This window comes from Pezoporus flaviventris, unplaced genomic scaffold (assembly GCF_033815535.1).
Source record: "Pezoporus flaviventris isolate CSIRO_AGI_PZ_B2104156 unplaced genomic scaffold, CSIRO_AGI_Pfla_v1 ptg000063l, whole genome shotgun sequence".
NCBI classification, from domain to species: Eukaryota; Metazoa; Chordata; class Aves; order Psittaciformes; family Psittacidae; genus Pezoporus; species Pezoporus flaviventris.
In genome coordinates this window covers 8,120,510-8,148,284 of record NW_026892611.1, presented here as the reverse complement: position 1 = coordinate 8,148,284, position 27,775 = coordinate 8,120,510, and the positions used below count along the sequence as shown (strand labels likewise).

Sequence of the window (27,775 nt, the reverse complement as noted above, 5' to 3'; positions counted from 1 at the left end):
TCTGCTTGAGGAAACGGGCCGGGTGTTGTGAAGAGCAGCAGAGAGATGAGCTGAAGACACAGTATTAGCAAACTGCCCTTTTCCAACATTCAAAGAACTTCAGTAGCAAGACTCCATGCCAGTGACAACATGCAGAACCTATAAGCAAAAGAAAACCAGAGCTCCTGAAAGAGACAGGACAGAGCTTGAAGAAGGGAAGGGAGGGGTAACTGGTGTAAGTACAGCCTTTCTTTCTTATTTTTTAAGTGTATGAAACGCTTCTTGCACTCACGTAAAAGAAATTCAGGTTACAGTTGTGTGAGCAACTCCTCACAGAGGCCTTTCCACAGAAAATCAATTGCAAGACTACTGGCTCCTTGTCTTTAAATGTTTAATATTATCCCATCTCCACAATTAGTATCAGAAGAGCAACTACGCTCATACCAGACATACCAAACCAAAGCTGAGTGCTATCAATATTAACATACACACACCAAAGTTGCGACAGAAGTATCTGTAGATTGCTGACAAAATTAACATCATCATATTTCAGCTTAGACAAAGCGCACGTTTTATTTATGCCTTAAAATGAAGCAAACATCTTTAAGTGATAACATGATACAAATTTACTTTGACATGCACATGCAATAAAATGTGTAAACAGCCAATAAAACTAAAATGAAAAATAATTACAGACAAAACATGAGTATAAATTTTATTGAGCAATTCTGACAACATTTGTATTTCACATCAATGAAACAAGAATTAAGTTGATTAGAAACATGAGATAAAAGGAAGAGACTGAGAAGCCACTGAACTAGTATGGAGAGATTCCTCCCTACTCACAAGTTGGGGCTGGGTTAGAAAAGGCAGCACCTTCCCACCCAAGCTCAGTCAGAAGACAACAACTACGCATGTGTTAAAAAGGAAGCACATGTGACGGTGCTCACTGGGTCAGACCCTTTGTGCTGTGCTAAACAGGGATAAAGCTTATTCACCTTTGCAAAGTTCACCGAGCTGAGCACACAAGACCTGCTCACAGCAGCGGAGCACAGCACCTCTCCAGCCTCGTAACTATTCAGGAAGCAAATGCATGTGAAATGGAGATCAATATTTCTGATGGCACAAGTAGACATCTAAAGCATAACCTCCAACCCCGCTGACAGCCTTAGCAGCCTATCGATATTTAGACTACAAAACCTGAACAATCTGGATAAAAGATAAAGCTGCTGTAAGAAAAAGTTCCAAAGTACCCCATCACATGTCCTTGGTGAATGAAGAACTTCGGCCTTAAGATACAAGTCTACCACCCTAGACAGAAACTGTGCTGCACATATCCCTCTTTTGCCATTTGAGGCACTCACATGCTGCCATTCACAGCCCCTACAACCACCGGAGGGTGGCTTGGAGAGAAGCCCTGGTAGCAACTGCAGATTCTCCTTCTCCTGAGCTGGCAAGGGCTGGCCTGTCTCTGACACAGGGAGCTGTTTCAAACCCACACTGCAGCCAGCTGAGGACTGCAGTTTTAAACCATGTAACCACAAACTGTTGAATATTCAATTCAACATGCATAGCACTGGGTGCCTATAATGTAAATTTTAAGCACCTTTTAAGACACAGAGAAATCTGAAGGGAAACTTGATAAAATGCGTATCTTACCTTCCAACAGTATACCAAAGAACATGGAGGGATGTTTTAAAGTGAGAGCACGTGTATGTATGAGTAACTCCAGATTTTAAGTTCATAACCCTTTGCAGGAAACATTTTCTTCAGTGATTTGGTACCCACCATAGCCAGTATTCTTTCAGGAAAAGCCAGCTACTCAGTTCTTTTTTCAAATTAATTTCTATAGACATTGCTTCCAGCAACAAGCCTGAAAAGTACCTACAAATCAACAGCAGTATATGCTCTGCTTAATCCGTTTTAAAAGAAAGCTAACAAAAGCGCAGAACATGGAACAACTAAATCTTACTTATCCAGAACAAAGCAGTAGCAAAGAGGAATAGTAAGTGCTAACTCACAATGCTGTATCTCCAAGTGGTCTCAAAGAGGGGTCAGAACCATTATCAATGTTTTCCAGATGGGGAAGTAAACCAACTGAGGCAGAGTGTCATGCTCAAATGCTGGAGCAGATCCACAGGAGATCCCAGAACAGGCACACATCCCCTACTAACAGCAAGAATGAAACTCCCCACTTATTGCAGTCCCAACTACTAGTGACCATAGCTCAAACTGAATCCGAACCAAATAAAGCTTGGTATGTTAGCACAAGCCCCCCTAAGCATTATCTCCCAACGTAGGTATTCAGTGAATAGATTTTTGATGGGCTGATGCATACCAGCTGAAGCTTACCATTTGGGCAAGAGAAATCTAATGGTTTTCCTGAAATGACTGGATCAGCAACACATACAACCTCAAATACCTAGCAGAGATGCCAAAGAGAGCAGAAGGAAAGACTTAACCCATCCAACCTCCACTGCATTTCATCATCTGCAGCACTACCTCTTAGCTTTGCAGTTTTGGTTTCTGTAGGAGTAAGACAGAACACTTCCATGCAGAGCATATAAGCTTTTTCCATCTAAGATATAGCTAGTCTGAGTCTTCATTATTTAAAATGTAAATCCAAAGCTATTAAACTGCCTTTTTTTTAACTATAAAAACACATCTTCCACTCATAATAACTTTAAATATCAACCAAGTGGTTAAAAAACTACCAGGAACATAAACCCTGTTTGTTACAGAGGAACATTCAGTATCTGTCAGTGTACTCTGAAGTTATACCATCACCCTGGCATCTCTTGTACAAATCTTCCCAGGACATTTCCCCAAGAACAGCTCGGCAGTAAACCCCAGGCCATCCTTTTACACAGCCAGTGAATGCACTTGCTGGGAGAGCCTCCATCCTGCCCAGCTGCACTGGCAAATATTTATGTAAATTCTATAATAAGGTCTACTCTTCTCCCAACTGCACTGCAAGAAGAGTTTCATCTCCAAGTCGAGACTTCAGCTCACTCCTTAACTCCTTCCCTTCTTCACCACTTCCCTTCAGCCCACCCAGTTCTTTAAACACTGTCATTTCCCCCGCTCCGCTTGCTTTTATTTTTACTTTCTTGCAATGTTACTGTCCTCAGCTTGTCAAATGTGAACCACACACAGAGCCAACATTTCTCAGCAAGGAAAGACCTCTACAACATAAGCATCAGAAGTGACTCAGGCTCCTTGTACGCACACACACCCAAACCCACAGAAGCAATCCCACACAACATGGTAACACAGCAGCTCAGGACCACCTACCTCCATAGCCCAGGGGATACTATAAAATGGTAGCAGGAATTAGACCACAGGTTGGTCTCACCTGCATACTCTTGTGCAATATATGCTGGGCTCACCTGACCACTAGCTAAGCACAAGGTGACTGGATTCAGCAAAATAAAGGGGCTGGCTCCACTGTGAAATCAGTCCAGCTGTTTAACAATACTTCAGTCTAAATTCTCCTGTCACTCACAGAAACCTTATACTGGCACTGCCAGATGCTGTCCAAGCCTGCTCACCTACCAAGGTATGCTTCCACACAGAAGACTGTAAGAACAGGATCTGCTCAGCTTCAACGTATGAACTCCTGTGAAAAAGCCCCAGAAATGGTCATGGCCTTCATCCTCACGTGCCTTAAAAAGCTCACAGCCAGAAACACAAAGATACAGGGGAACCTAAAGCATCTAAATACAGCAGCTTAAATATTTCTGTGCATCTGCTTTAGAGCTTTTCAGAGGGTATTCTTTAACCTGTGCTTTCCCAGAGCAGACCACTGCAGGTCCATGAGCCCAACCAGGAGGCAGGTAATAACCACCCAATGAAACAACAACCCAACTCCAGCCCTCACAGAAACTTCCTTATTACCCCAACTGTCAGCAAAGGCATTAAATTATTGCAAGGCAAGGAAGCAAGGGAACTGCCAGCGAAGCAAAAAGCCTTTAGACAACAACACTATGAAAGGCTCCAACTCCAAACCTACACCTGCTTTAACACATCTGCACAAGAGCAATCAGGCCATCTCCTAGCTTTGGCATCTTCACACCAAGAAGTAAGTTTACTCATGCTAAATACTTAACTCTGCCAAGTCACAGAGTGACCAAGTAACAGTAAGAACTGCTGTATATGCCAGAATCAAAACAGAAGCATGATCAGGGAACTGTGGTGGATCTAGTACAAATTCCTTATGCCTGCTGCTTTTCCAGAAATTCAAGTCCTGTTCGATAACAGGGACAACCACTGTTACATCCAGCAACCTACATCAAGATCTCCAGACTTTTGTGTTTAATATCAGGTAAAAACTTCATGTTATTAACATCCAGCTATCTGTTTGGATGTTTTTCACACCCCAAGCAATGTATAAAACACTACTGTCTTCGTTATAACTAACAGTAAAAGCAGAAATGACAAACTTACTTGCCTTGTCAAACCAGAGACAACAAAACCAAGCTGAGAACATGTATTTCATAAAATGAGTAAGATTTATCTTATCTGCTCATGAGGTCTAAGTTTCTCTCATCTTTCCTGATGAGTTCTACACCTCACCTACCATCCCATTTGTGAGCACTCTTGTATAAATCTTCACCCTAGACTCCTTGTCCTCTGCCAACTATCCTATTCCAGCTTTCTCCCTCTCAGGTTCACATCTTCCTCATGCACGCCTCCACTGTATTCTCAATCTGGAAAATGTAGTATTTTCAACATGAAGTACATGGGAAACAACCAAGCACTAAGATAAGGCAAAGAACAAAATGTAGAGAACATGTGCAAGAGAAACCTGAATATACAAGAGGGGAACTTACTACTCAGCTTACATAAAAAGGACCACAAATCAATGAGCATTGCCTGCTTGGTGTCTTAAAAAATATTAAACATCCATACACGTACCTGTTCTCTAACCAACAAATAAAACTGCCTGTATTTTCAGCCTCAATGTGATCAAAATGAAACTCTGGATAACACATTTTTCTACATTCACTTTTTGCATTACAAATCAGCTTGCAAATAAAGAATAATTGTTCACTGGTATTTTAGACTGTATGTAATTTCTTCTATAGCAAATGTTTCACCCATTACTTATTTGGTACTGTTATAGACAGCCAAATAGTGCAATCTTCTTTCAGAAAGATCCCAACCATGACCATATTCCAAAATCCTCGCTACTACATTTCTCAATACATTATCCAATTAACCACAAAATTGGTGAAGGAGCAGAGTGACTGAAACACACACTAACTCTGCCATGTTTCAGATGGGCATTATTACATCTGAAGAACAGGAGAGGGCTAGAAAAGCTTTCAGAAATGTCTTTCCAAGGAACTGAACTCAAGGAATCCTTAGAAAGGTGAATTTTCGAGCCAGAAATACATCAAGGGCCTTTCTTCCAGTATGTCATTGTGTGTTGGACACTCAGGGCCACCACCCTGGCCACCACAAAAAGCCAAAGCCTTCCTGCTGCAGGGAAGCAATGACAGCTATCAAAGTATATGAGCAGCAGCGCCATGGCTTTTACATCTCTCCCAGTTCCCTGTATTGCATCTTCCTGCACAACTGCCAAGCTGCTTCCGCTACACATCACTGATCAGGTAGAGGGAAGCAGAAACATGTTTACAGTAGCGGGAGGCTCATGATGAACATTAAACTACCATTACAAATAGCAAAGCACTGTTTTCAGGATAGAAACTAGAAGTTCTACAGTAAGCTGCACAGATAAACAAAACCACACACTAAGATGCGCTTGCTAATTCCACTTCTGATGAAGCATGTTAACTTCTGCACTTAAAGCAGATCAGCTTGTGCTGTGGTGCAATCAGATCCAACTAAAAGATGCCAACAACTCCACCTGTTTCTAATTCAATAACAGAAGCAATTCAGCATTTAAAAGCTCCTCATTACCACTTTTTCCAGAATCTGTTACAGATTTTATAATGGTTTACCTTAAACAATTAGTCACGGCACGCATAGAACTAATACTCCATCCTTACTTTACATGATGCAATACCAGGATGAGATGTTAAAAGCCAGAAGCGTGTGAGCAAGGTCTACCTTTAGATTTCCATTCCCTACATTGACGTTAACAAATTATGCTGTCCTGCTCAGCAGCAGTGAGAAGCTGTACTCTTTACCAGTATGTGTGCCTGTCCTCAGAAGCTATGATGACATTTTGAAATGTGTTATATTGTTCCAATACCTCAAGCAATACTTTAAGTTTTCAAATGATATTAACTTCTTCCATTCATCCTCCAGATTCAACTTAGATCTGAGACTCAAGCTAGACTTACACATACAACACTGCTGGTCAAAAAGATACTGCAGGACCAACTGGCTTCTCTGATACATGTCCGAGCAGATACTCAGGAATATGAAGCGAGAACTTAAGGAGGACTGCATGCCTTGGGAACTTGATGCTTATTTTCCTGCTCTCCAGCTGAAGGCTGTTTTTATGGCAAAGGTGACAGTGACACCAGGAACTACAAACTTGAAACAGGACCACACAACAGCAGGTTAACTCCATGCTGCTGTACATCAACCCAATTCAGATCACACAGTTGCTTCCAAACAGGAGATGCAGTTTTAACTCCAAGGCAACATTTCTCTGGCGATTTAATCTGCATTTATTGCCACAATATTCACTGTTTGTAAGGACCTGGCTCCTCTATGCACTGCAACTCCATCACCACTAGTTACCAAACACAGGTCCACCTTCAACCACACAGCAAACTGATGCAGAAACACCATACTAATTCCACGGTTTCTTTAGGAAATATAGGCAGCCTTTCCTAGAGAAAAGGGTTAAGTGTTCAGCTGCACAACTTTCAGGTATGTCTCAAATAAGGAGCCATGTTTGATACTTGTAGGAAACTGCTGGTTTTGCATCTCGTATTCCATTTGTGAACAGACCTTTTTGTTCTTTAATCCAAGTTCTGAGTTATTTAACCCTGCCTCCAACTCTTGAAATCTCTCTTCCTATAAACAAGAGGTTATTTAGTGCAAGGAAATAAAGAATTTAAAAAGTCAGACCCTAAAGTGTTCCCGGCTCTGTTTTTAATTAATATTGATACAATCTGGAGAAATCTGCTGCTTAATATTACAAGGCAGGTCGAAGCTCATCAACAGTTAAACGCCACCTTCTAACAGAAAGCAGAAGAGGAAGTTGCGAGCAGACAGGGCGCATGTCGCTCCGCTGCCGGCGACACGGGACTGCACAGTCCCAGCCCTTTACAACTTTCTCAACCAGAAAAACAACAGTTTCAAAACCATCTAGACCCGGAGCTGCAAGAGCTGGAGCTGACAGGGCACAGGTGGAACTGTGTTAAGCACAAATCCCTCAGGGTTTTGTCCTGAAATAGGATAATGGAAGTGCAGAGCAAAGCATTTTTATTTTCCCTAATTCCACACTTCAAATACGTTGGTACAAATGAATGACAGGGGAAGGAGGCACGGACAGCTCTGTAAGACTGAACTTCATACTCAGTAACGATAGTTTTTATAGCATATTGCTTCATCTGCAAGTGGGAGTAAATATTACACTACCTCTTCATGCAGATAGGCGGACAGGAGAGAAAAAAAAAGCTAATTTGAAACAAATAACTATTCTGCACATGGATGAAGGGAGCCTCCACCTCCCTGGTCACTCCAGGACTCACCACAGACTGCGTGCAGAGTTAGTAAACTTTGCACCGCACAAGGGCTGCCCCGTGAACCTGCCAAAGGTGAACAGCCTCAATCCGCAACACGCAGAGAGAACCACAAGTCCTCAAAAGCAGGTAATGAATATTGTTCCAAGCACCTGAAGTTACCAGAGCGCTTCAAAGGAGAAGCTACAAACTGTTCAAGTCACACTGTCACACCAAGCCTGCACAACGAGATTAAGGTCTGCACAGCGGTACTCCACAACAGGTTTTACCATATGCACAGAAATTAAATTATGATAAAAGTGAGCTATTTTTTACTAAAAACGGAATAGCACAATCTATCAAAACGCCATTCGGCTTCGTTCATTACATTTCAGAATTTAATTTACATGATAGATACATTTGGGTAATATGTTTTAATCAATAAGCATTTCTGAAGGCTTTACTTTTATAGGAAATATTTAGACTTCTCCCCCCTAAAGGTAACACCACTGCAGCGACGTTGGGAGTGCTTATTTTCCTACGCTAAGCAAGTACAACCACACAGACACAGAGGCAAAAGCAAAAGTCCGCAATTAAAGATGTCAGACCTTGTTTAACTACATCTTAATTTAATCCATTTTATTTTATACAATCCTACATCTGGATCTCATTTTCTCTATTCCTGTAGGTATTCTGGGTCACTATTAAGAACCCTTTCAAGTTAGCAAAGTTCAGCCAAGTCTACCTTAATCCAAAGCTTTTAAAAGAAACAATAAAACACGGAAAGGGGGGCAAAGGAGGGAGAAGAAAGAAAAGCCTAAACAAAACGCTACTTCACCCCACCTCCTAATGCACCTGAAAGTCAGAAGGGACCAGCCTCCCTCTACAAATCCTACGCAGCACTTCCCGTTTTGGGGTTGCTGGGGTGTTTTAGCATCGCTCCCGCTAGCTTCCCCCTCCGCAAGCCCGGCCAAGGGAAGGGGAGGGCAGGGCAGGGCAGTGTGTCCCGCCGGGTCCCGCTCCCCGGCCCCCTACCCGCCCGCAGCCCCTCACCTCCGGCGGGGCCGCGGCTCTGCCCGGCATCAGCGCGCCTGCCCCCGGCTGCCGCGGGGCTCCGGCCGGGCACCGCCGAGCCGCCTCGGAGGGGGCCAGGGTGGGCAGCCGCCGGCTTTCGAGCCAATTTATTTAAACGGGAGGCACCGGAGGGGTTGGAGAGGCAGGGCAGCGCCTTCCTGCGCCAATCAACTGGGAGAAACACGCATGTTGCAATCCCGTTCAGCGGCGGGAGCAGCACCAATTCATCGTTTGACAACACCACTACCACCACCCCCCCAACACACGCACACACACAGCCCGCCCTGTCCTTATCTAGACCCCAGCAATTAACGCGAAGTAGCTGGGTCTGCAGCGTCCCCCGGGCACGCATCCGCGGGGTGCAGGGAGACCGGTTTGCGAGGACTTTCCCCGAGAGGAAACAGGACTTGTGTGCTGTTACGAGCAGCACAGTGCAGCACCAGTATCGCACCCATCTGTCAGATCCCGGGCAGGAGGAGAGGCCGGAGAGCCCGTGAATTATGTAAGCGTGCCCACCCGCCGCCGCGCCGCGGGGAGATGCCCGGCCGTGCCGTGCCCCGCCGGGCCGGATACCCCGGCGCTCTGCCGGCCGCTCACCAGCCCCCCGCGGCGGCTCCGGGGGCCACCCGGACGGCGCTGCCGCTACCCTCCCGCACAGCCCTCACACAAACACACCCCCCCCCCCGCCCTCCTCAGGCCAGGCGCTCGCCCCCTTCCCGCCCCGCAGGACCCCTAAGCGGCTCCATCCCTCGCCCCCGGTGTCTCGTCCCCCACACCTCGCCCCGGCGCGGTGCCAGCGGGCGGCGGGAGAGCGGCGGCCGGAGCCCCCTGCCCGCGGGCGGCGGAGGGCCGGCACCCCGCGGCGAGGCGGCGGCCGGGCAGCGGCGGGGGAGCGCCCGCCTGGCCGGCACCACAGCGCCCCCAGCCCCCGCCGCGCCGCGCCTGCACGCCGAGCCCGGCCGGCTGCCTGCGCCCCCACACAAAGTCCCGGCACTCGGTAAACTTTCCCCGGCTCCCGGCGAGAAAAGGCGGCGGGGAAGCGGCGGCGGGAAGGGGCAGGCGGGTGGGGAGGGAAGCGGGCAGGAGAGGGAGAAGAGGAGCGGCCGCCGGCAGCAACAGCACCGCCGCCTGCCGCCTCGGCCGCTCCGCACGGCCCCGGCCGCCCGGGGGGAACGGGAAGCGGGGAAGAGAGCAGCCCGGGACGGAGCGGGCGAAGCGGCGGCGGCCCCAGCAGCGCCGGCTCCGGCGCCATCTTGGGCTGATCGATGAATTGAACAAAGAGGATCAATTTCCGATGGGGCCGGTAATCAATGGCGAAGGGGGAGGGCGGAGGGAGCGGAGCGCCGCGGCCGGGCGGAGCGGGGGGTTCCCTTTAGGCGGCGCGGGCCGGCAGCGGGAGGAGGAGGGGGAGGCCGGGCCCGAGGGAAGGCGGAGAAGGGAAGGAGCGAGGGAAGGGGGGGGTCCGGCGGCGCGGCCCGGCCGGTGCGGCGAGCGGGAGAGCCTGACCTGCAGCTGCTGTAAATCAAAGCGCTTCCAATATTGAAACATCGATCCCACATTGGCCGCCATCTTGAGACATATTGAGACAGAGTGAGCGGCTGATCGAGAGAGAGGGGCTGGAGTTGGGAGCCGGGAGGGAGGGGGAGGAGGGAGGGAGGGAGGGAGGGAGCCAGCCGGGCGGGGGGAGGAGGGGCGGGGGGGCAAGGGGGAGGGAGGCGGGCGGGGAGCGCCCAAATCCCGGCCTGGAGCCTGCGCCCGCCCGGAACACGGACTCAGCCCCTGAGCTCGCGGGGGGGGGGGTGAGGGGGGGCGGAGGAGGAGGACGCTCCCCCCTCTTCCCCCCCACCCCCGCCCTGTGCGGTCATACCGGGGGGGGGGGGGGGTGTCATTGCCCTCGGTGCGGAGCCCCCCCCCGCCCCCGGTGCCGCCTGTGCGGGGCTGGCCGCGGAGCATCGCTGCCGCAAATGGTTCCGCGGACCTGGGGGGGGGGGGGGCGCTCTGGGGGCGCCGCGGTCTGGAATGAGGTGGGCGGCAGAGTTTAGGGACACGGCAGCCACCAAAGTGCGTTCAAAGCAGCCGCGTTCTCCGCGACCCCGCCGGTAACGGCGTTTGTCGAACCGGCGGCGGGCACTGAGTGACGGGCCGGGGCCGCCGGGGGCGACCCGCAGGGAGGTCGGAGAATCAAAACGCGGCTATGGATAGCCATAGAAACGGAGATTAAAGGATGAAATAACTTGTGTTGTTCTAAACAATAACGGTGCTATAAATACGGACGTTTGCCTTGCTCCCTTCCTGAAGAGCACGGCGCACTTAGCCAGGCTCATCTCTTAACAAACCGCACCAGTGCACTCCAGCACCTCACCCCAGCAAATAATTCCTTATTTTCCCTGGGAAACGGGCAGACCCACGGTTTGCACCCGTTCCCCCCTGAAATCAATGAGCTGTGCGCGATTTTCCCAAATACAGCAACTTTCCCTGTTCTCATCTCTAAAAGGAAAATCTGTCTTCCTCTGGGGAAGGGTAAATGAGCGATTGTACAGGGTTTTTTTCTTCCTTAGATTATATTTGATGAAGTGAATTTAGTGCTCACTCAAGTCAGTGGGTTGACTCCTTGGAAATGGCTGTGTCTATCGCTAGAGAAGTTACGGCACAGCGATTGCCACAGATTATTTCCCAATCTGCCGCCGTCCTCATTTGGAGGAGCACCATCATTTCAGCCTCCATTTCCACTTTTTGCTGAGGCTGCTGCTTACAAAGATACTAATTGCAATGGCAGGTTTTATGTTAATGGATTTCATGTAATGATCAGCCTGACAACTATAACCCTTCAAATTGTTAGTTGCCTGTATTGGGAATAAAACTAATGGCATTTGGTGATGGGAATGTCGGGCCTCCACCTGGGCGCTCAAGGAGGTTGGAATCAGTGGGGCTGCACCACGGATGCCTTTTGAAAAGGAAACCTCTTGTCCTCCAGAAGTGCAATGCATGGAGGGAGAGCAGCTCTTTACTGGGATGGTGGCTGTGTGTCCACACTGGGGTGACATGGGGAGGTGTGGGGTGCCCGGCTGGGATGCCCTGGCTGTAACGAGAGGGTATCGGGTGCTGCCGAGTGACAGCCATCTGCAGGGATGGAGCTGCGTGAGCCTCCAAATTCTGACTAACAACGTAACCGGTTTGGTAGCTCTAAAATAGGATTTTAATCCTGGGAAGCATCGTTTCACATTCCAGTGATCTAATCAAAATCCTTTCCTCTAATCTCTCCATGGTCCCCCCTTTCTAGATGAAAGAGGCTGGAGTTCCTGTCTTCACCCTTTCTCCGCTGCCTCCCTGCTCTACCAGTCTGTTCTGTGTCCAGGCAACTGCAAAAAGACATTTCAAAGACTCCTGCCGTGCCATGTAGATGTTTTCTCTTGTTAGTTTGGACTGCAGGTGTGTAAGCCTCAAGGATGAAGTATCACGGTGCTGTTTTAGGTTCGGGGCATACAGTCGTAGTACAATAAATCACATAGTAATGCTCTGCTTTGAACGCACACACACAAAAAGGCAAAGGGGAAAAAAAAGCATCTGACCTGAATCATTTTCTGGAAACACATCTGGTTAAAATCCAAAGTTTTAAATTGAGTAATATTTTAAAATGCATTTGGTAGGTATTAAATTACAGTGTTATATCTGGTAATATTTATGATACTAATGTGTTAAGCGGAGGTTTATATCTGTCAAGAAATAAGAATGATTGTCAGATGGGGTAACAAATGTAGCCTGATATAAATAATATTTTATGATATTTTTAACATTATTGTAGTTTGGTTTTTTTGCAGGAGTTACATCTTTTCACGTTGTTGCCAGTTTGAAATGAAAGCTCCGTGGCTAGATACCAAAGCTTTTCGCTATATAATTTAGATAAGTATAAACAGTACAGCTGATTTTAGGAAGTGCTGAGAAGCCCTAACTCTGCTGGAAGACAGACGCTGAGCACCTATGATTCCTATTGTCTTCTGTGCAGGATCGAGTCCCTTATTTGCCATTTTGTGTGGCAGCAAGCCCAAGGAAATCTTGTTTGACAGCTCTGTTTTCTCAAAGTGCTGTCTTTCTTCGAGCTGGATTCTGCAAAGATCCTGCAGGGTACAGAGCTCCTCGGAGCAAGTGATAATTTGCTTTGTGCTCCTGCTGAAACGTACCTGGGAAAGACGGAAGAAGGATCTTGGAAAATGTGTGCATCCTGGCAACAAGATGGTTAGAAGAACGTTTTCCTTGAATTATTATGTTTTGAGAAATCAGCCTCATCTGTTCATTTGAGAAGGGTTTTCGTAAGGTTAGATTTGATCTGTGTAAATGCTAACTTCTTTCAACATGCACTAATAGAGTATTGAAAAAGTAAGTACAGTGGGTTTGAAGTTTAAATCTCAGATGACGGCAGTAACTAATAGTGCTTCAGGAATGCTTGCTACAGCCAAAATATTTGTAAGTATGTTGTACAGATTTCTGTTTCATTTTTACCCAGGTATAGTCATACTTGCACTATTTTAGGAATTAGGCAAATACCTGATTAAAATTTCTTTCCTATTAATGTCACTGTGTCATAAAGTCTCACTGATACAATTATGCACATGGGGCCATCAGTGGCAATTGCTCTTGTTGTGCTTCACATGTCATTGTCCGGAATGGACCTTTATTCCAAGGGTCCCAAACTTGTCAGAAGCAATTCATTGTCACAGCTGCTCCTCTGGGCAGCAGTCTGCATTCATTAAGATATTTTGGACCATAAGTCCAATTTTAATTTCCATACTTAAGCTTCTATTTGCCTTAGGAATTCTAGCTCATTTCCTTGGCCAGGACACTGAAAGATGAGGTGCTGCTTCTCCCAGCAGTGCTGTAACTTTGAGGTTCTTCTCCACAAATTCGTGGGTTTTCTTCTCTTTCACTTAATGTGACTCCCAAATTTCTATCAGTTCCCACAGAAGAGTTCTTCTGGAGCCTTATCTGTTCCCATCTCTGCTCCTTGTCCAGCCCCTTCTCTCCTCACTTTCATGGCTCTCATCTTCACATTTTCTTCAGTTGCTTCTTGTCCCCAGCTGCCTGGCTCCACATGCCTGTGCCCACTGAAAGGAATGTCTTGTTCTGAAATCCCAGCCTTTCCACTGTGAAGGTGTCATTCTGCTCACTATTAAACCAGATCTGAGAGCAAAGCAAGCTCCATCTCTCGTTATTACACCATGCCATTGCATAGAGAACTCCATAGGGATGGCAGAGAACAGAGACAGCCAGATAATTTATGTTGCTGGGAGATTTAGTCCAAATCAAGATCAAAACCTATATATGTCTTCCAAATCACAGATAACTTTTTTCCCCAGTTATAGCCATTGACTAGAATTCTGTTTGATTTATATCTGTTGTAGAGCCAAAGGTTTTGCAGCATATAAATTGCAAGGGGATTGCAAGACGTGGACACAATGATACGTATGAGTTCGGGAAGCCCAGTGAGCAGAAACTGCTTGGAAGAGTACCAGGGAGAAGTGTCCCATGTGCCTGCCCACTCTTCCCTGGGTGTCCATTTGCGGTCACTGGCAGAGACAGGGGACTCAGCCTGATGGACCAACATGGGTATTCCCACATTCTCTGGTAATTTGGGAAAGTTTTAGTGCAAATCATGTAGATGGTGGCATACATGATGTAAGCGTGAAATCCTGTGACTGCTGCAAAGCCACAGATACACACTGGTAGGTGGAAGAGAAGAAAGCAATTCTCACAGAGGGCAGGGAAAACAGCCACAATTAAAAGCAAAGTAAATTTGGGTGGTGTGGTTACTTGCTGTTTAACTCTGAAGACATTTATAAGTACCCAGCATAACCCACAACAGATCTTCTTTGAGGATTTGTGGATTAACCCATACCAACAAAAACATGTGATGATATTGTAGTGGTATTCTCTTACCATGTACAGGAGGAGTTATTGAAGACCCCTAAAGAATGAATATATCACTGTGCCCAATGAACTGAGTCATTCTTTCCACACTGTTTGCAGCATTTCTGCTTTTCTTAAAGTAAATTTTATCCAGATGCATGCCAATGTTTTGGCCAACATAAGTAGTACCAGTACCCATAGGCAATCAAGAGAATTAGAGAAGGAAAGGATCTCTCAGGTTATCCAGTCCCTGTAGCTGGCATTCAAGAACAGTTTCATACCAAATTTATTGAAGTGTATGGTTCCTACCAGTTGTAATTTGCAAGCACCGTCCTTGCCTTGTCTCCCTTCACTCCACACACAGGATGACACAGATGGGAGGCACATTGGGTCCTTTCTTGGCTGGGCAGGGCTCACACTCCCTGTAGCACTCTTGTGTCCAACTTTTACACTGTTCTGTTGATTTGGGCATTTATCTTCTCTGTCCTTTAAAAGGATTAGGAGACAAGTTAGTAGGTTATGTTCTCAGGCAAAACTCCCACCTTTTTTCTCACTTGGAACCTTTCACTTGTTTTTTACCTCTTTTTTACATCTTTTTTTACCTCCTACTGGTTTCTGTTAGGGGCTTGGGGGGTTGTTTTTAGCACATTATTTTTTTGTGAGATTTAACTCTTGCTACTCCTATCATGCATCTCATAACCCACTTCATGCAGCCACTGCCTCACTTCAGGTTCTTGCTCTTCCCATCTCCCCTTCCCTGCTCCCTCAGGAATCTATTTCAGCTGTGCTTTCCCACCCACTGTCCCAGCCAAGGGGACGGAAATGGGGATGTCTTATTTCTCACAGTTTCTGCAGAATCTCCAGGTCCAGCATTTCACATACTACTTAAGAGTAAGAGGCTGAAACCATCATTATTACTTTAAATATCTTTTTGCTTTCTGAACCTCAGCTGGAATGATTGCATTCTGCTATCATTGTGCTACTACTCCTGTGGCAGGAGAGCTGGTTCAGTGGCTGTAGCTGGGGATGGGAGCTGTGTTTTGTGTCACAGAGCTCTTGGTGACACAAAACAATTTACTGACTCTTCCCCAGTTCCTTCATTCTGTAAAATACTAGTGGTCACTGGGAGGTAAAAATCTCATGGCACTTGAATCTCATGGGCTGCAGAACAGGGAAACTGCAAGAAGGAGATGGAGAGTAATAAATAAATAAAACAGCTCAAGAGCTGCTCCCTCACCTACCAGTTTCATTCAATTCCAGATAAGGCCCATAAAGTACAAGGCTGACGCTATCCTGGAAAAGCAAAAAAAAGGTTTTTCTTTCACTTTCCAATTGCAAACACTTCACATGGGGAAGGAAGAAGGGAAGATCTCTCTGCTCCTTTCCTCCAGCTGGGCTTTTTGGTCCCCTTGTCATGGTCTGTCACCACCCTGGGGTGGTCGCACCCATTGCGGGTGGCTCAGCCCATAGCCTGCATCGGCACAGCCCTGTTGCAACACGCAGGGATGAGAGAGGAGGAGAGGAGAGGAGAGGAGAGGAGAGGAGAGGAGAGGAGAGGAGAGGAGAGGAGAGGAGAGGAGAGGAGAGGAGAGGAGAGGAGAGGAGAGGAGAGGAGAGGAGAGGAGAGGAGAGAGGAGGCAGACGGGTGTACGGGGACAGAGAGACAGGTATGTGCAGCGATGGGGCAATACCATCGCATGCTGCTTCCACCACCTGAATCCGGCACATGGACAGGCTAAAGTGGAGCCATCAGGGCAACCAGGAACCCGGCTTTATCATCATATGTGATGTTTAGGATGTTTGAGGTGGTTTTTCTTCCAATAATGAATGTGAGATTTCATTTTGGGAAGCACATCTTTTCTTAGAAACACAACTGTGACTGACTTAGCACAACTGTGATTTTCTGCAAACACAACTGTGTTTGGGGTTGTTGCATGGGAATACTAGGGTAGGAGAAACAGTAATTCTGGATTAATGGAGAAAGCAAGAAAATAGACACCCTCAGAGGAAGCCCTATGTTCACCACAGCTGCCATTTACTGGCAAAACTGAGGCCGTATCCCACAGGAAACATTTTAGTGTGGAGAACCTCCTTTTTGAAGAGAGCACACTGGGTGCCTGCCATAACACACACAAGTGAACCAAAGTGCTTGGGTTCACATATCAATACAGTATTTCTTCAGGAGCATGTGTGAAATAAATTGATATCCTCCCCCCCCCCCCCCCCCCAGCATTGCATAATTTGCTGTTTGGGAGTTCCCAAACTGGGGGGGTGGGGGGTGTGGAAATCCATGTAATTTTCTATTTCCAAATATTACCTTCTTCTCTGGAATAAAGAGATCCAGTCTTACTCTGCCCATGATTCTTCACATTTATATGTTGGCCCTTGTTTGCATCTCCTTGGCATTATCCTGGATTTGGGCTTTAACCTGATAAGAATCCAAAGAAATTATATGGGAATTGATGGGATCGCTATGAATTTCCAGGGGTGTGGGCTAGGGTAAACCATTGCCTAGTAATCGTGTGTTCTTGCTGCAAATAACAATCTGGATTTGGCCCAGTGAGAGTAAAACAAATTGAAATCATTCATAAAGGGAAGGAAATGGCTGTAAGGTGGAAGAATAACATATTGGTGGGTTGTCTCCAAGTATCCAGGGTTTAGAAGTACCGAAGTACGTACAAACCTTCAGTTTAACATGTTCTTAGCTGCCCCGCTGCGTGGGGCTGGCTGCTGAACCACAGCCATGTGCAGAAGACCTGCTTTCATGGAAGGATTCTATAAAAAAAGAATTAAAAACTGCAAGAAGGAGCAAAATGTTCAAGGGCAGCCAACCTGGAGGAAACCAATGCAATTTAGCTACAGGAAGTGTTTATAAATGCAGTTTATGAACACGTATGAAAGAGTCATTTTTTACTGTTCAGTCTGCAATGGTCACACAGAAAAGAAACAATTGTTTTGTCTTTCTCAGGGATTTTTAGGGAATACATCGCAGTTCAGTTATTTATTTGGACCTGTTTTTTCTCTTTTAATAGCTTCTTGTTTTCTTATTTCAGATTGAAATTTGTTGTGTGCTCCCCTGCATGTGATGGAGAAACCTCTACGTGGCTCATCCGAAAGTGGGAATCTATTTCCTATTTTGTTTAAAATTTCAGACTTTCTTTTCACACCCGTGGCTTACCCAGTTTGATCTGCAAACCTCCCTTTTTGTTTCTCTTACATCATCAGAGTAAATGTGAAATGGCACAGAATGCCTGGAATTGCAATAACGCAGTGTAGCAGAACTGACTATCAAGCTTCATATATAGATTAGATTAATGCATAAATCTTAATTTGATATTTCACATTACTGGGCTAATATTTTACAGATGTAATGCCAAGTTGTTAAGTAAATGAAAATCATGGAGAGTCCAATTCTGAAAGGATTACTCAGGCAAAAATCCCTGAAGTCAAAGGGAGTATTGCCTGAACGAAGTCTGCAAAATTAGAACTAGAGCCATATTCCCCAAACAGACAAGCAGATTATCTTAGAGATCTGCCCATGAGTTGAATTCTTGTAACAATGAAAGATATATAGGGAAAATGAACAAGTAGGTAACCTGAAATATAAGGAGAGACTGATAAGATCACACCAACCCTGAGCAAGCACTTGTGTGGTTGGTGATGTCAACAGGAGCCCAAGCTGGTTTAATAAACTTGTTCATAGCTGTCCTATATGGTGTTTTATATACTCAAGTACATAGATCACGTACGAGTTTAACAAGAAGAGGATTCATATTAAATTTGCACATAAAATACCTCCGTGAAATACGTGAAATGCTTTTCTTCTTTATATGATTCCAATAAAACATCGATCATAAAACTCTGCCCTCCCGCTTCTTTATATTCAGTTTCAGCTGTTGCTTTGTGTTTAAAGTTTGAATTCCTGACACTCAGCAGATACAATTTGGGGGCAGTTTTAATTGGTGAAGAAAGACCATTGCTCTGCTTGCTCGCTCAGGGGGTATAAATCAGGAGAAACCCCACCAGGACTGGTGAAATGTTGCATCTGTAGAAGAGCCTGTTGGGCCAGATGATATAAACGGTTGCAGCTCCTGTGAAATACTGTAGTATTGTGTCTGTTTATAGCTGCTCAGGATCTGGCCCACTGACTGGGATGGAGCTAAGCCAGGGATGATTTCTGCCCTTTATCATGAGGTTGCTCGGTGTTTTGCACTGTAAATTCTCCCAGCTTTTGCTGCCAAACTCAGCTCCCTTCTTCACAGTTTCATACTCTTAGTGTGAACTGGTGGAAATCCAAGGGTAAAAAAGTGGTGAGTATAAAGCACAAATCTGTAGCCTGGATCTGAGAGAACAGCTTGACCACAGAGGAAGTTATTTGCACAAAAAGTATTCAAACAGATATGCACGGTTTACATGTGTTTAGTAAATCTTGTCTGAAAACTAGAACCAGCTGTATAGTATATGGAGGCCCTGATCCCAGCTCCTTCTGAGCAGCGTTTCGTACATTTGGGTGATACATTTCTAGTCACTTTTTCCATCTTTTAATTTGGGGGCTGCTAGGGATTGAAATAGGAGGAGAGTGATTTCTATTTCAGTTTGTAGTCATTGTCAGCATCCCCAGGTAACTGTTCACAGCTCTTTCCTGCTTGCTGAGACATTCCCATCACAACCCCTTTCCTCTTTACCTCCATCTGCAGTCTGGAAGCAGAGGTATGGCATAACGCCCCTATGGTAGCTCAGGGGCATGAAAGGAGCGTTTTATGCCAGGCTCATCCTTCCATGCTGGTCTCAGGGCAACAAGCAGGGACTAGCTGAACCCACAGCATTTGCCCTGCGTGAGGACAGTGAAACCGACTGAGCCAGTGTTGGGTTGCTCTGAAATGAGAGGAAAACCAGGCCTGAAAGCTACATTTGCATGCAGAATTAAGAAAGTTGTAGATGCAAGCAAGATCTTTTTTCCCTCCCCCCCCTCCTTCTTTGTGTGTGTGTGTCTAACTATGCAACAAATTTTGTAGCTGAAATTTACATACTTCTTGATTCATGAAATTATGAGCAGCTGCTATTTTGCTACATTCTTAAATTGAAAAGGCAGCGAAGAAAAGAACAGACACATTAGGCAAACTCCATCTGCCCCTCATGTCTATCACTTTCCTTCACTCTCTCCTTTGCCAAACAGGATACAATGGCATAATCAGATGTCTTGGTTTGCTGGGGAGAGTCCCTACATTTGTATAGCTGTCGTCTAAGACGGGATTTTTGTTTTTAAGACAACTTCTTAACATGGTTTCTTGTTCCCCCTGAAACGTGTATACATATTTTCAGAGGAGACCACAGAACACAAAAGATCTCAGGAAGAGAGTAACCTTCAAAATGGCTTACAGGCTTTGGGAGGTTCCTGGAAGTCTTCAGACGTCTATTCTGAGAGATCTTTGGATCACTGGGATTTAAGAAGCTTTCGTATTTTTATTTTTTTTTTACCTTCCCTCTTTTTATTCACACTACGGAAGTGAAAAGATTTGGGGTGAGAGGGTAAAATACAGCATTCAGAATTAGGACAGATGGGTTTTTTCCTAGCTTTTGCAATGAATCGCTGAAAAATCCAGCCTACAGGTAGTTCCCTGCTTGGAGAAAAAGGTCGCTAAAGCTCTTTGGAGAAGAGAACTTCTGTCTCCTGCATCACTGAAAACAGCCTGTCCCTTTCTTTGTACTAAATGCCACTATACAAATACTAACACTACATTGCACCATGATATACATGTTTTAAGCTTCCATTTTTGAATGAAAAGATGGAATCTCAGAATTTTAGACCTACTTAACACCTCGTTGAACATTTACAAACTGGTAACAGCTAAGTGCACCCCTGGTAAGTGGAGTTTTTCTCTTTTTGTTGCCCCACTTAAGAAACATTGTCATTCAGCTCCATTAACATAAATAGGTTCCCTAGGAGATGTCCCATTAAAGTGGCCATCCCTATTAAGCATGTCCCAATTAAGTAGTGTTTATTGTATGGCAGGTTCCAGACCTCAAAGCAGAATAATTTTTAGTTCCTAGAGGGGAAAAGAATAAGTCAAAGAAATTACATATTTAAAAAAGGCTTAAATTGATACAAACTGATAACAGCCCCAAAATGAAAAATGAGGGCTGACACTTCATCCTTTTGTTTACCCTGCAATGCTGCTTTTCTGGTTTTGAGTTAAGAATGTAGCCTACACCCTAACTATGAATTTCTTGGCTTTGATTTGATTGTGTCATAACTTAATGTTTTATGACTTACAATCACATTAGTCATAGGAGTCACTCAAGTTTAGAGATGATGGAAAAGACATAAGGGATAGACAAATCCATACTCAGAGAGACTAATAATCTTGTGATTGAAACGGTGGGCTGGGACCCAGGACATCCAAGTTCAGTGTCCAGGCCTGTGCCAAATGTTTCTGCCTTACTTCGAGCAAAACACCAAGACTCTATTCACAGTGTTATTTAGATACCTGAACAGACATTTAAATATATTTTTGTATGCTTCTGTGCATACATAATCTACTCTGCTCTTTTCTCAATCAAGGTGGATTTAAATTGGGGTTTATTCAAGGTGCTAACAGACAAGCTCTGGAAAATCTTCCTATGTTGGCTTAAGATGATACAGCTCTCGGTTGTCTGCTGCCAAAGGCTACCCCTTATCCTCCAAATTACATTAGTGTCAGCCACTTCAGCATAAAATCTGGGTCTTTAGCACAAACCTGCCTTCAAAGAGGTGAAATGACTTGCACTGATTTTGTCTCACTGGTGCAGATGCAGGCAGGTATCTCCTGCCTATTATGCTTCTGTGGGAGGTAACCTCCAGCACAGAGACTGAGTGGAGGAGGAGTAATGCTGTCTTCAACAACTGAGGGGAGTTCATCACGCTTACACTTTCAGCCAGGGCATTTGCACCTCAGTGTTCACCCTGCAGAACCAAGACATTTCTTGTGTAGTTTTACTCCAAATTAGACAACCTGTCCTTCCTGTGAAGCAGCAGCTTGTACCTGGGTGGAGTTTAATAAATATAAGAAACATATTCTCGATCCAGGGACATAAACTGAAATCTCTTTATGGCAGGACCTCCAGAAGTTTCCTCACCACAGCTGAAAATGGGAAATACAACAGATTTCCAGTAAACAGAATTTTGACTTGTACACAGTGATGCCTTCTCTGCATCACTCTTTAGGTGTTTCTGACAAATAGACAGTTTGAGTCATCCCAACTTCTTTATTTCATAGGAACATAGAATCATTTAGGTTGACCTTTAAGATTGAGTCCAACCGTAAACCTAACACTGCCGAGTCCACCACTAAACCATGTCCCTATGCACCATGTCTGGAAGCTTCCATGCAAGCTTCCCTGAAAAGCAATATACATGTGTTAAATACTTAGTCTCAATAATCACTTTTGTTTTGGAAAAGGAATTATCCTTGGAGTACAGTTTCATATCAAAAGCAGTGATCTGCACAATAGTGCACAAGGGGTTCATGCATTTAATACATAGCCCATGGTCTGAAAAACCTTAAGATTCCTTGTTTTCACAAGAGGCGGAGTACTTCAAAGTGAGGCTTTGTGAGTAGGTGGTAATCTTTCTTCTGGGTCACTAAATAGCAACTGGGTGCTTTGAAACCATCTCCCAGGAGCCAGGTAATCTGTGGTTGAGTGATGCAGATGTCCTACTGTGGTCAAATCAGAAAGAAAGACTTCTTTCCTTAAGGCAGTGATTACACCTGGTATCCTTATATCTTACTTCCAGTAAACAGGTGGAGAATAATGTGGCTTTGTAGTGCCCATTAATAATATTAGTTGTTGGCAGCAAGAGCCTCAGGGTCTTTCTATGGTTTACTGAAACACGACATCACCATGTGCAGGAGAAATGGTTAATATTCAGAGTATCCAGGGGCTCATCTCAGAACCAAAATACCTGACTTTGCATAAACCAGGTATGTTTGTGTGATTGGGATGAGAATCTCAGCAGAGGAAGCTTGCTCTTGTTTCTTAGTATCTCTTGTTTGAAGATAGAGATTTTGCTTACAGCTATACCTGTCTGTATGCCTGTAGAAAGTGGAAAACCAAAACCCCAGCTCCAAAGAGCTGCTGCCCTTAAGAGAATTTCAAATCTGGATCCAGATTTGGCCTTGATGTTTAAGATCACCAGTTAATCTGCTCTTTGTTAAACTGTAACAGTTAAGCTCCAAGTAGATGCTGTGTCAGCGTTTCTGGTGTGAAACCATTTGTCTGGGGTTTAGAATTTGTCCAGGACATCCAAAGCAGGAGCCCACAGTAGTGTATGAAGACTCAAATGGTTCCCAGCGTGGAAAGCAAAGTACAGCGATGTACCTGCATAGAGACTTGAGTATATTCTTTCAGCTCTGACACAAATCAACTGCAGGGCACTTTGACACATCCCAACCTTTCAGAGTGTATTTTTTGAGCTCTGCTCATTATCTGAGTCTCCATTCAGATGCTCTCAGCACAGATGCCTTCCTCATCAGCTCTGCACTAAAACATACAGTAAGTGAAATTCTGCCATATGTTAATACATATGTTTCAGTTTCAATAAGCATTTGATGCAGGGCTGTTTTTATTTTTTTTTCCCAGGCAGTAGGAATTACAGAGTTTATACTGTTCCCTCTCTACTTAAATATACTGGTGAGCTTAAATAAACTAATTACATTAAGGTTAGCTATGTGCAGCATAACCTGTCACAATGGCGGAAACGTGTATTGATTCTTAATGGTTCAGCATTTATCTGTTTGGTCCAAACCAGCTGGGGATGGCAGAGTCAAACTGTCTGAGACTCTCTGTGATGTTGTAAAATGATGGAGAGGCAGATAGCCTGGAGAAAAGGTGTAACCGGGATTTTCACTTCATCCCCACCTCAAATTTTCCCATCTGGCATATCACAACATAATGATGTGAATGATGTCATCAAACTGGGAAAGAGGATCTGAATGGAGTGGTTTTCTCCTGTACTGAACTTTGTAAGCTGCCCACAAATGGTAATTACCAAGTGCCTACAGTTTATTTCTGGCAGAGGCTCAGTCCATTTTCCTCAGGCTGGAATCAGTCTGTTCAGCCATGATGCTGCTTTTTGTTTGTTTGTTTGCAAATAAACTCTTGGAAAGATACCGGGCACATTATGAGATTTACAGATCAGTTGCTATGCACAAGTATGCTGCTTTTACAGAGGCGCAATACCTCTGAGTAATGCCTTTGATTTAACTAGAGCTACTCTCGATTTGCACCATCGTAGGAGCCAGATTAGGCCCCGTAACTCTTGTGCACAGGCTTAAAAGCATCCAAGCCGTTATGAATGAGAGCAGCATTTGAGATAGAACAAAGAAAAACAAGCCAAAAAAAAAAAAGATATCCAACTTGCATCAGCCTTGCCTGATGGATTCTTTGCTTTACAACTACAGAAATACCTCAGCAGACCCTCAGCTAGCAGAAGCTGGCACAGCTTTGTTAAAAATCAGTGGAGCTTTGCTGATTTATATCAGCTGAGAATCACTATCTGCCCAAATGACAAAATGAGGCATTGAAACATAGTGGGAAGGCAATAGGGTTTATCTATGGTTACAGCATTAAAGCAGCACCATAAGATAAACCAGTTCTTGTCCAAAGCTTTCAGAAAAGGAGGTGTCTGTGGGAATAGAGCCCTGACTTTGCTTTCTCAGTGTTGGCTTCTGATCACTGTGCCAAGACTGGCATCTTCTCCTCCCTTAGCAAATCAGCACGGCTCCAGCAAGCTCTTCATTGACTGCCAATGCTGTGCTACCGATAATTTACTACTATTGAGAAACATCTCTGCTTTCAGTGTGCACAGGAGAGTTTGCTCCTGCATGCCTGGATTTGTTCGGTTACGTACTTTATGAACATTATTAAAAAGAATCAAAGGATTCTTTTGGGTTCATTTTTCATAAAATGTCTCAAGCATTTGATAAATAAATAATCTTCTACTGAAAATGGGCACGAATTCCATAAAGACTCGGAGGTGCAAGCAGGTATGTGCCAAGCCCAGCTCTCCTCCAGGGGGATGTATATATCTATATACCTGTAATTATAGGCTGATAATTATATAATTCACTGTACGTATATCATCATTTGTGAATAACTGGGTAAGTTGGCAACACAGAAGGGCGGGACTGTATCATAAGCTAATAAAAAAAAAGCAATTATATTTCTTTCTGATCCAGTTCTCACCTTCCCAGTGAGATTGGGGCATTGTGCAATAAGTGAGAAATGAGGAACCTCGGAACACTTGGAAGCAAGATAAGCATCCAAATGCCTGCTTCTGTCATTCAGAGCTCAGCTGAACTGTTTCAGTCAGGAAATTATGGGCTGCCATGGGAACAAAGGTCCCTTCCCAGATTACCAAAAGGAGTCTGAAGTGGGTCAGAAATGTTACAAGAATAGGCTTTCAAATGGCATTTTTATTATTTCCCAGGTTAATACAAGTTTGAATCTAAGCACTAAGGCTAATATGAGAAATTTCATTTCAGCTTTACGCAACATCTCCTCGCTGTACATACAGTTCACCTCCAAAAACATTCCTAGAAGAAGGTATCTCTGCAGCCCTGCCTGCATCTGTCACATCTTGTTTTATACCAACTTTGCAAACTGCTTAAGTAGGGAACGTTTGTAATCTGTGTTGATGCTGCATCCTGCAGAAGGTGCTTTCGGAGCTGACAGGAATCTCAAAATTTTACATAAGCCTCAAAAATTTGATAAATTATGAAAAAGTGCCTTTGTTTCCTAATTCGCAGTGTTCTTGCAAGTCTCTAATTCCTTTCCAAGATGCATAGCAGAGTGTCCTCAATTGAACCAAAATGTTCACCCACTATCTTAACTTTTAATTCCTCAGGACTGCTCATACTCTCAAAAGCCTAGAGACAGTGCCCAGTATCAGGGTAGGATTGAGCCTCTAGTACGTAATATAGAACAGAACAAATCTGGGCATGCAGGAGATAATTTAGTTGTGCCGAATGAAAGCACAGAAGTTTCTCAATTCTGGTGAATTATTGGTAGCACAGCATTGGCAGTCGGTGCAGTGCTCGCCGAAATTGTGATGATTTGTTAAAGGAGAAAGAGAAGCCAATCCTGGCAACAGAATTCCAGGAAACAAAAAGCCAGCATTGTACTTACACACATAGGCTGTTCTTAGAGCTCTAAATGAAACATAATTTTTTTCAGAGGCTCAAATGCTGGAAGCACAGATCAGCCACATTCTCTCTACCATTTATTACAGTTTGCTGTCACTGTGTCGCTGGCTGTAAAGCAGGCAAAAGTGCTAAGCTGTTTTTCCTGTGTGAAATGAAAATGACTGGAGTGGGACAAATGTAGAGCCAAGCTCTCTGTTTGGAGCTGAGCTGGCTGTCTCACTCTCAAGGTCCTACTCAGCAGAAACCAAATCAGTATCATCAGACAGTTTATTTCGACTGGAGTCTCTGTGGCTATTGCAATATCCTAAGAGGTCTAAAGGATGTTTTTCCTACAATGTCACCATTAGCTCCTTTGCTATGAGGAAGATCATAAATGAAAAGTGGAACAATTCTAATGACACGCCTCTGGTTCAGCAAGGCACGGAAGCATATCCTGAATTTAAACATCCAAGTATGAGGAAGGATCCTCACCAACTCAAAGCTAAACAAGTGCTTTTTACTTTGCTCAGTCAAAAAACTGGTGATTCAAAGGCTGAATGAAGCTTGGGATAAAGTTTCAGGTTTGGGTGATCTGTCCTATACTTCAAGAAGCTACTGGGAGCGAGAAGGCATTTCAGAAGTATTGACTCCTTCCCATAGTCCCCAACAAACTGATAGGACTGATCACAGTTGTATCTGCAGCCAGGTACCATACTTTTCACTCACTGAATAGCTCTCTCTGAACTGAACTGATCGAGCTGTCCATGTTCAGTTTATATCTGTATTTGTGTGCTCATACTTATGTAGTCATGTATGTGAAATGGAACATTCTAGCCGTTTCTGAGTGTTGCAGAAGGGAAATTAATGCATTTTCCCCGTTTTTGATGAAAATTATTGCCATGCTTTTCTATACCACACAGATAATACATCAAAGAACTTTGAAACCAGAGAGTTGGCACATAAACAGCTCTCACTGAGGGGTATGTCCACAACCTCTATAGGAAAATAAGCCTTGTTTGGATAATATTAGAGTCTGAAGGGCTGAAAGTTGGCTGTTACATGCAACAGAATATTCCACTGACTTAGAAAAGTCTGTGTGATAACATCTAGAGAGAGTGGTGTACTGTCAATCCGGTACAAACACTGGTACTGGGGTAACTGTGATAGTTAATGAAGTAGTTTTATTTTAAGTTTTGGTTTTTTTCTCTCTTTGGGTTAATAAGCCCAACTTGCCCCAAAAGACCTAAGATCTTAAAATCTTTCAAAAGAATATGGTAGGTGTACTCCTAGTGCCCTCACAGGAGTCAATATGATATTCACATCACAGGAATTATATACTGGGCTAGACTGGGGCTGAGATGTTCTTGCTGCTGTTTGTGCTCTCCTCCATGTTCAGGGTGGTACAAAATGCTACGGCAGCTGAGAGCATTCTTAGATAACACTTGAACTTCTCTCATGTTTTGTGGTCAAGGACTCTAAATATCTTCATCTGCAGTAATGAATTTTGGCAAAAAGAACTCTTTAAAACAGGTTAGGAATTAATATGGCAGCTTAACACATAGAAAAAAAATCTTCTTTTTAAAGAAAGTTTTCCATGAGTGTCCCAAGTTTTATTTATTTGCTCAAAGTAGATTAGATTAGTAGTAGTTGTAGTAGTTGGATTTTAAGAGATACCGAACAACCTAGAGCTCCTACAGAGCTTATACCATTAATGATTCCTAGAAAAATGTATATAGTCACCAAAAATATGGAGTTTCAATGTGCAATTCTACTCTTGGAATAAGACACATCCTCCCACCCTGAGGTCTGGGGGTTTGTCTGTATCGTTACCAAACACACTCAAATTTGGGTGCAAAAGTCAACTCTTGAAGAGCCACTGCAGCTCTGGAAAAGTGAGATGGCATTCACACGTCTCCTGTCTTGTGAGCAAAATTATTGCTGTGTTCTACTCAGATACATCTGTTGCTTTTTAGGCTTCAGCTGTCCAGCAGCCAGTTAACCAAGCCTGGCTTC

General features: G+C 44.5%; 1 protein-coding gene and 2 long non-coding RNA genes across 12 annotated transcripts in view; 1 reads left to right on the top strand and 2 right to left on the bottom strand.

Moving 5' to 3' along the window:
* Nucleotides 1-10,347, bottom strand: part of CUX1 (cut like homeobox 1) — a 269,185-nt gene extending 258,838 nt beyond the window's left edge. For all 9 annotated transcript variants that reach the window (XM_061470433.1, XM_061470425.1, XM_061470426.1 and 6 more), the window contains exon 1: nt 10,206-10,347. In XM_061470433.1, coding sequence (XP_061326417.1) covers nt 10,206-10,268 — 63 coding nt within the window. In that variant the 5' untranslated portion in view covers nt 10,269-10,347. The remainder of the gene's footprint in view (nt 1-10,205) is intronic.
* LOC133278032 (uncharacterized) lies at nt 10,018-14,721 on the top strand. 2 transcript variants are annotated; one of them, XR_009746427.1, is made up of 3 exons: nt 10,018-10,289; nt 11,980-12,128; nt 12,518-14,721. It is a non-coding gene; the product is annotated as an uncharacterized LOC133278032 (long non-coding RNA). The 2 variants fall into 2 exon arrangements; XR_009746426.1 differs by having other exon boundaries at nt 10,024-10,289; nt 12,703-14,721.
* A 106-nt stretch (nt 14,722-14,827) lies between these two features.
* Nucleotides 14,828-27,775, bottom strand: part of LOC133278033 (uncharacterized) — a 34,227-nt gene continuing 21,279 nt past the window's right edge. Inside the window, exon 3 of the long non-coding RNA XR_009746428.1 lies at nt 14,828-15,893. This is a non-coding gene — a long non-coding RNA (uncharacterized LOC133278033). The remainder of the gene's footprint in view (nt 15,894-27,775) is intronic.